This window comes from Triticum dicoccoides, unplaced genomic scaffold, assembly GCF_002162155.2.
Source record: "Triticum dicoccoides isolate Atlit2015 ecotype Zavitan unplaced genomic scaffold, WEW_v2.0 scaffold11093, whole genome shotgun sequence".
Lineage (NCBI taxonomy): Eukaryota > Viridiplantae > Streptophyta > Magnoliopsida > Poales > Poaceae > Triticum > Triticum dicoccoides.
This window is the reverse complement of record NW_021176669.1, coordinates 14,156-23,640: the sequence shown is the minus strand read 5'-3', so window position 1 is coordinate 23,640 and position 9,485 is coordinate 14,156. Positions and strand designations below refer to the sequence as shown.

At 45.4% G+C, this 9,485-nt stretch overlaps 1 protein-coding gene across 1 annotated transcript in view; it reads left to right on the top strand.

The window, feature by feature from the left end:
• The window catches only part of LOC119342952 (S-(+)-linalool synthase, chloroplastic-like), a 32,088-nt gene that overhangs the window by 17,351 nt on the left and 5,252 nt on the right, over positions 1–9,485 (top strand). The window contains exons 2-4 of the mRNA XM_037614219.1: positions 6,601–6,675; positions 6,790–6,930; positions 7,063–7,313. Of these exons, the coding sequence (XP_037470116.1) occupies positions 6,601–6,675; positions 6,790–6,930; positions 7,063–7,313 (467 nt within the window). The remainder of the gene's footprint in view (positions 1–6,600; positions 6,676–6,789; positions 6,931–7,062; positions 7,314–9,485) is intronic.

Here is a 9,485-nt window from a genome sequence, read left to right as displayed (position 1 = left end):
TTTAGTGAGAGATCATCTTATAATGCTATCGTCAATCAAAGCAAGATAAGATGCATAAAAGATAAACATCACATGCAATCAATATAAGTGATATGATATGGCCATCATCATCTTGTGCTTTTGATCTCCATATCCGAAGCACCGTCATGATCGCCATCGTCACTGGCGCGACACCTTGATCACCATCGTAGCATCGTGGTCGTCTCGCCAATCTTATGCTTCCACGACTATCGCTACCGCTTAGTGATAAAGTAAAGCATTACAGCGCAATTGCATTGCATACAATAAAGCGACAACCATGTGGCTCCTGCCAGTTGCCGATAACTCCGTTACAGAACATGATCATCTCATACAATAAAATTTAGCATCATGTCTTGACCATATCACATCACAACATGCCCTGCAAAAACAAGTTAGACGTCCTCTACTTTGTTGTTGCAAGTTTTACGTGGCTGCTACGGGCTTAGCAAGAACCGTTCTTACCTACGCATCAAAAACCACAATGATAGTTTGTCAAGTTGGTGTTGTTTTAACCTTCGCAAGGACCGGGCGTAGCCACACTCGATTCAACTAAAGTTGGAGAAATTGACACCCGCCAGCCACCTGTGTGCAAAGCACATCGGTAGAACCAGTCTCGCGTAAGTTTATGCGTAATGTCGGTCCGGGCCACTTCATCCAACAATACCACCGAACCAAAGTATGACATGCTGGTAAGCAGTATGACTTATATCGCCCACAACTCACTTGTGTTCTACTCGTGCACAACATCAACGCATAAAACCTAGGCTCGGATGCCACTGTTGGGGAACGTAGTAATTTCAAAAAAAAAATCCTACGCACACGCAAGATCATGGTGATGCATAGTAACGAGAGGGGAGAGTGTTGTCTATGTACCCTCATAGACCGGAAGCGGAAGCGTTAGCACAACGCGGTTGATGTAGTCGTACGTCTTCACGGCCCGACCGATCAAGCACCGAAACTACGGCACGTCCGAGTTCTAGCACAGGTTCAGCTCGATGACGATCCCCAGACTCTGATCCAGCAAAGTGTCGGGGAAGAGTTCCGTCAGCACGACGGCATGGTGACGATCTTGATGTTCTACCGTCGCAGGGCTTCGCCTAAGCACCGCTACAATATTATCGAGGATTATGGTGGAGGGGGGCACCGCACACGGCTAAGAGAACGATCACGAACATCAACTTGTGTGTGTATGGCGTGCCCCCACCCCCGTATATAAAGGAGTGGAGGAGGGGGAGAGGGCCGGCCCCTATGGCGCGCCCTGGAGGAGTCCTACTCCCACCGGGAGTAGGATTCCTCCCTTCCCTAGTTGGAGTACGAGAGGAAGGGAAGGAGGAGTAGGAGAGAAGGAAAGGGGGGGCCGCACCCCCCAAACCTTCTCCAATTCGGCCTCCTGCCCAAAGGGGGCGCACCAGCCCCTTGTGGGCTGGTGTGCTTCCTTCTTATGGCCCATAAGGCCCATAACTTCTCCCGGGGGGTTCCGGTAACCTCCCGGTACTCCGGAAAAATGCCTGAACCACTCGGAACCCTTCCGATGTCCAAACATAGTCATCCAATATATCAATCTTTACGTCTCGACCATTTCGAGACTCCTTGTCATGTCCCCGATGTCATCCGGGACTCCGAACTTCTTCGGTACATCAAAACTCATAAACTCATAATATAACTGTCATCGAAACCTTAGGCGTGCGGACCCTACGGGTTCGAGAACAATGTAGACATGACCGAGACACGTCTCCGGTCAATAACCAATAGCGGAACCTGGATGCTCATATTGGCTCCCACATATTCTACGAAGATTTTTATCGGTCAGGCCGCATAACAACATACGTTGTTCCCTTTTTCATCGGTATGTTACTTGCCTGAGATTCGATCGTCGGTATCTCAATACCTAGTTCAGTCTCGTTATCGGCAAGTCTCTTTACTCATTCCGTAATACATCATCCTGCAACTAACTCATTAGTTGCAATGCTTGCAAGGCTTAAGTGATGTGCATTACCGAGAGGGCCCAGAGATACCTCTTCGACAGTCGGAGTGACAAATCCTAATCTCGAAGTACGCCAACCCAACAAGTACCTTCGGAGACACCTGTAGAGCACCTTTATAATCACCTAGTTATGTTGTGATGTTTGTTAGCACACAAAGTGTTCCTCCGGTAAACGTGAGTTGCATAATCTCATAGTCATAGGAACATGTATAAGTTATGAAGAAAGCAATAGCAACAAACTAAACGATCAAGTGCTATGCTAACAGAATGGGTCAAGTCAATCACATCATTCTCCTAATGATGTGATCCCATTAATCAAATGACAACTCATGTCTATGGTTAGGAAACATAACCATCTTTGATCAACGAGCTAGTCAAGTAGAGGCATACTAGTGACACTCTGTTTTTCTATGTATTCACACATGTATTATGTTTCTGGTTAATACAATTCTAGCATGAATGATAAACATTTATCATGATATAAGGAAATAAATAATAACTTTATCATTGCCTCTAGGGCATATTTCCTTCAATATAATGTTCATGCTTAACGCTGGCACCAAATAACAATTATTTAGGTCTAAAACTAATCCCGAAGGTAGATGTAGAGGTAGAGTGCCGACCGCGATCACATCGACTTTGGAACCATTTCCCACGCGCATCGTCACCTCGTCCTTGGCCAGTGTTCGCTTAATCCGTAGTACCTGGTTTGAGTTGCAAATATTAGCAACGGAACCAGTATCAAATACCCAGGTGCTACTGCGAGCTCTAGTAAGGTACACATCAATAACATGTATATCACATATACCTTTGTTCACCTTGCCATCCTTCTTATCCGCCAAATACTTGGGGCAGTTCCGCTTCCAGTGGCCAGTTTTCTTACAGTACAAGCACTCAGTTTCAGGCTTAGGTCCAGACTTGGGTTTCTTCTCCTGAACAACAACTTGTTTGTTGTTCTTCTTGAAGTTCCCCTTCTTTTTCCCTTTGTCCTTTTTCTTGAAACTGGCGATCTTATTGACCATCAACACTTGATGCTCCTTCTTGATTTCTACCTCCGCAGCCTTTAGCATTGCGAAGAGCTCGGGAATCGTCTTATCCATCCCTTGCAGGTTATAGTTCATCATGAAGCTCTTGTAGCTTGGTGGCAGTGATTGAAGAACTCTGTCAATGACACTATCAACAGGAAGATTAACTCCCAGTTGAGTCAAGTGATTATGATACCCAGACATTTTGAGTATATGTTCACTGACAGAACTATTCTCCTTCATCTTGCAGCTATAGAACTTATTGGAGACTTCATATCTCTCAACCCGGGCATTTGCTTGAAATATTAACTTCAACTCCTGAAACATCTCATATGCTCCATGACGTTCAAAACGTCGTTGAAGTCCCGATTCTAAGCCATAAAGCATGGCACACTGAACTATTGAGTATTCATCAGCTTTGCTCTGCCAGATGTTCATAACATCTGGTGTTGCCCCTGCAGTAGGCCTGGTACCCAGCGGTGCTTCCAGGACATAATTCTTCTGTGCAGCAATGAGGATAATCCTCAAGTTACGGACCCAGTCCGTGTAATTGCTACCATCATCTTTCAACTTTTCTATCTCAAGGAACGCATTAAAATTCAACGCAACAAAAGCACAGGCCATCTATCTACAATCAAACATAGACAAGAAAAATACTATCAGGTACTAAGTTCATGATAAATTTAAGTTCAATTAATCATATTACTTAAGAACTCCCACTTAGAAAGACATCCCTCTAATCTTCTAAGTGATCACATGATCCAAATAAACTAAACCATAACCGATCATCACGTGAAATGGAGTAGCTTTCAATGGTGAACATCAATATGTTGATCGTATCTACTATATGATTCACGCTCGACCTTTCGGTCTCAGTGTTCCGAGGCCATATCTGCATATGCTAGGCTCGTCATGTTTAACCTGAGTATTCTGTGTGTGCAAAAACTGGTTTGCACCCGTTATAGATGGACGTAGAGCTTATCACACCCGATCATCACGTGGTGTCTGGGCACGACGAACTTTGGCAACGGTGCATACTCAGGGAGAACACTTTTATCTTGAAATTTAGTGAGAGATCATCTTATAATGCTACCGTCCATCAAAGCAAGATAAGATGCATAAAAGATAAACATCACATGCAATCAATATAAGTGATATGATATGGCCATCATCATCTTGTGCTTGTGATCTCCATCTCCGAAGCACCTTCATGATCACCATCGTCACCGGCGCGACACCTTGATCTCCATCGTAGCATCGTTGTCGTCTCGCCAATATTATGCTTCCACGACTATCGCTACCGCTTAGTGATAAAGTAAAGCATTACAGGGCCATTGCATTGCATACAATAAAGCGACAACCATATGGCTCTTGCCAGTTGCCGATAACTTGGTTACAAAATATGATCATCTCATACAATAAAATTTAGCATCATGTCTTGACCATATCACATCACAACATGTCCTGCAAAAACAAGTTAGACGTTCTCTACTTTTTTTTTGTAAGTTTTATGTGGCTGCTACGGGCTTAGCAAGAACCGTTCTTACCTACGCATCAAAACCACAACGATAGTTTGTCAAGTTGATGCTGTTTTAACATTCACAAGGACCGGGCGTAGCTACACTTGGTTCAACTAAAGTTGGAGAAACTGACACCCGCCAGCCACCTGTGTGCAAAGCACGTCGGTAGAACCAGTCTCGCATAAGCGTACGCGTAATGTCGGTCTGGGCCGCTTCATCCAATAATACCGCCGAACCAAAATATGACATGCTGTTAAGCAGTATGACTTATATCGCCCACAACTCACTTGTGTTCTACTCGTGCATATAACATCAACGCATAAAACCTGGCTTGGATGCCACTGTTCGGGAACGTAGTAATTTCAAAAAAAAATTTACGCACACGCAAGATCATGGTGATGCATAGCAACAAGAGGGGAGAGTGTTGTCTACGTACCCTCGTAGACCGAAAGCGGAAGCGTTAGCACAAGGCGGTTGATGTAGTCGTACGTCTTCACGATCCGACCGATCCAAGTACCGAACGCACGGCACCTCCGAGTTCAGCACACGTTCAGCTCGATGACGTCACGCGAACTCCAATCCAGTGGAGCTTCACGGGAGAGTTCCGTCAGCACGACGGCGTGGTGACGATGATGATGTTCTACCGTCGCAGGGCTTTGCCTAAGCACCGCTACGATATGATCGAGGTGGATTATAGTGGAAGGGGACATCGCACACGGCTAAGAGATCTAGAGATCAATTGTTGTGTCTATGGGGTGCCCCCTGGCCACGTATATAAAGGAGTGGAGGAGGAGGGGGCCGGCCAAGAGGAGGAGGCGCGCCCAAGGGGGGCAATCCTACTCCAAGTAGGTTTTGCCCCCCCCCCCCATTTCCAATTCCAACTAGGAGAAGGGGGAAGGAGGAGGTGAAGAGAAGGAAGGAGAAGGGGGGCCGCGCCCCCTTCCCTTTCCCAATTCGGATTGGGGCAAGGGGGGCTGCGCGCCACCTCCTGCTGCCTCTCCTCTTCCACTACTTTGGGCCCATGAGGCCCAATAACCCTTGGGGGGTTCCAGTAACCCCCCGGTACTCCGGTATATATCCGATAACCCACGGAACCATTCCGGTGTCCGAATATAGTCGTCGAATATATCAATCTTCACGTCTCGACCATTTTGACACACCTCTTCATGTCCGTGATCACATCCAGGACTCCAAACAACCTTCGGTACATCAAAACTCATAATATAACCGACATCGAAACGTTAAGCGTGCGGACCCTACGGGTTCGAGAACTATATAGACATGACCGAGACATGTCTCCGGTCAATAACCAATAGCGGAACCTGGATGCTCATATTGGCTCCCACATATTCTACGAAGATCTTTATCGGCCAGACCGCATAACAACATACGTTGTTCCCTTTGTCATCGGTATGTTACTTGCCCGAGATTCGATCGTCGATATCTCAATACCTAGTTCAATCTCGTTACTGGCAAGAGTGTTTACTCATTCCATAATACATCATTGCGCAACTAACTCATTTAGTTGCAATGCTTGCAAGGCTTAAGTGATGTGCATTACTGAGAGGGCCCAGAGATATCTCGAAATACGCCAACCCAACAAGTACCTTTGGAGACACCTGTAGAGCACCTTTATAATCACCCAATTACGTTGTGACGTTTGGTAGCACACAAAGTGTTCCTCCGGTAAACGGGAGTTGCATAATCTCATAGTCATAGGAACATGTATAAGTTATGAAGAAAGCAATAGCAACAAACTAAATGATCAAGTGCTAAGCTAACGGAATGGGTCAAGTCAATCATATCATTCTTCTAATGATGTGATCCCGTTAATCAAATGACAACTCATGTCTATGGTTAGGAAACATAACCATCTTCGATCAACGAGCTAGTCAAGTAGAGGCATACTAGTGACACTCTGTTTGTCTATGTATTCACACATGTATTATGTTTCCGTTTAATACAATTCTAGCATGAATAATAAATATTTATCATGATATAAGGAAATAAATAATAACTTTATTATTGCCTTGGGGCATATTTCCTTCAGGACCGTGCCTGCTTCTGGTTTGACAGCTCGCTCAAGGGTTGCGCGCGGTTCACCATGGCGCCCGAGCTATTCGCGGTCTCCAGGCGCAAGACTCGCTCGATCCGCAAAGCGTTGCAGGGCGGACGTTGGGTCTCGGATCTCCGGGGATGGATTTCGTGTGACACCCTGCCTGCCTTCGTGCATCTCTAGTCCGTGTTCAGCCAAATCGCGATGCGGCATGAGGAACCAGATGCCTTCTCGTGGAAGCTTAATGAGAGCGGCTGCTTCTCGGTCGCGTCCGCTTACAACATTCAGTTTCTTGGCTCCATGATCTCGACATTGTGGGCCTCGGTCTGGCAAGCTTGGGCTCCGGCGAAGTGCCGACTGTTTTCCTGGTACTTCGGCAAGAACATGATCCTTACTGCTAATCGCTTGCGTGCTAGGTAGTGGCCGAACTCCTATTTCTGCCTGCTTTGCCGCCAGGACATGGAGACCACCGAGCACCTCCTAATCACCTGCCCGTGGTCACAACAGCTCTGGGCGTGGGTCGCTGCTCGTTTCCGCTTGTCGGGATTGCTACCTGCCTCCTGGCCACCATGGGCGTCCCTTCATGAGTGGCTCTTCAACCTCTCGGTTGGCACGGCTCAGATCAAGCGCAACAAGTCAATGGCGTTGATGGTATTAGGGTTCATCTGGAAGGAACGAAATGCTCGCATCTTCAGGAGCAGTGAGCGGTAGGTTGAGCAGGTGCTGGATCAGCTGATTGATGAAGCTAGGCTATGGGCGTTGGCCAGAGGCTGACACTTGGGCTGGGAGTAGTAGCCTAGCTCTTTCCCTTTTTGTCTTTCTCTTTCTTTCTTCGCCACTGTATTTTACGGCTGGTCCTTTGTACAGTTGGCTCCGGCCTTTCTCTTCCACTTAATGAAATCGTAGTTCTCTTGCGCTCTTTCAAAAAAACTTTTCTTTTCACCACCCCTTCGTCCATCCTTCACTGTATGATAATCTCAGTCACCTTAAATATTTACCTTGTAAATCAGTTCCACTTTAATTTACTTATCAAACTACTCATCAAAATATAAGGTAAATCACGCAAGGGATTACATAAACATACATAGTCGCATTGATATGGGCATGTAAATCACAAGCTAACGCACTAAAATATTTATTTATATCGCGTTGCCATGCAGGACGCGTCATCCTACTAATGTATGGAAAAGGCTTCTGAAGCATGAAGGTCCTAGGAAAAGATATCATTCTAAAGCACGAAGGTCCCAGGAAAAGATATCACACTCCGGAGAGAGCATGGTATCCAGGACCCTAATCACAATTTGGTGCCAATTAGTCAATTTTTGCCCCATTAGCGTTCGACAGGACTATATACATAGAAGGCGATCTGTTTACAAAACTTGATGACCTGTGACATCTCCCCCAATACAATATGATGGAATATAATATGACATAACTGCCTAAAACATAATAAGTACATGTTATTTGTTTCTATATATACTTCACGATGTGAATGTCACCTTTTTTAGTTCATGGGGTTTGCACATACCAGCCCAAAATACAACGGGCTAATTGTAAGGTGAAGAACAGGATTTTTGCTTGATTTTATTATATGATGTAATTCTTCAAACATTTCTTTATTAACTACCTTCAATGATATACAGAAAACTTGTTTATAGCTTGCATTAATACATTACATGCCCAATATTAAATTTTGCAATAGCTCCAAATTTCTAGGTATAGTGTCAAGGTGTGGTGGCCACCCACCAAAATTGCTCAGATCAGATCCAAGCATCCAGAACAAGACGCCATTGTCGGTCCAATGAACATGCATCTATCATTTTCTGCTTCCTAGTCATAGATCGCTCTCCTCCACACGTTTATATCCTCATATATGGGACCTCTCCCTGAGATTCTTTTCTTCTGGTAGAATGCCCCCGAGACAGGGATGACATTACAAAGGACCAATACCTTACTGCAGTTGTGTGGTGTAACTTAAGGCTACATTAGTACCTAGGGCTCAGTCAATTGAGAATTAAGTTATCCTATTTTACAAATTTGTTCATCCAAGTCTGAAAAATATATTCGCTGTGTTATAAACCTTTATTAATCTAGTGCGAAATAAATTATAGCGTTCATTTTCACAGCTCGAAAAAATGCACAAATCTCAGTGCCTTGCAAGAGGGAGAAGAAGAGTCCGGCTGGCACCGATGCTGTGCGGGCTTGTTGTGGAGTCCTCAGGCGGTGGCCAAGAGAGGAGGATGGGGTGGGGTGGTTGGCAGGTGAGTAGGGTTTGCTCCGGGGCCGTCCGCGAGGGAGGGGCACCAGAAAGAGCTTGGTACAATAACACGGTAACTCTGCCCAAGGCCTTCATCTTATGATTGTGTTGTTTGGAATCTATATGTTCTAGAAACGGAGATGAACATCTTTTCTTTGGTCGCCCATTTGCTCCCTGTTGCGGGAGATATCTCTGCCCAGATGTCAATCTTGATTATTACTTCTGTCCCTAGGAGCATTTGGATCCGCCGGAATGACGTCATCTTCAAAGGGATCCTTCCTAGCCCTATTTACGGGGGAGAACTTCCAAAAATCAATTCATATACGGTGTAGTTGCTTGGTTACATAGGTACATGTAACTTCTTTTCTTTTGCTCCAACAATTTCTACTTCACTAGAGTTTTGCAGTAGATAATTAATTCACATAAGTACTCCACTGGTAACAATTTGGACGAAGAATTGCCAGTACACGCGCATTGCCAGTACGAGTCGTGTACACACATGTTACATGTCTGGGGGTTCTTCTTTTGTTGTTGTTGTTGACCGCTCTCTATCAGTAGCCAAGTAGTACTTCCATTTTCGTGAGCTCGACGGGCTGCGAGCTAGGCAACAGCCGTTCGAAAA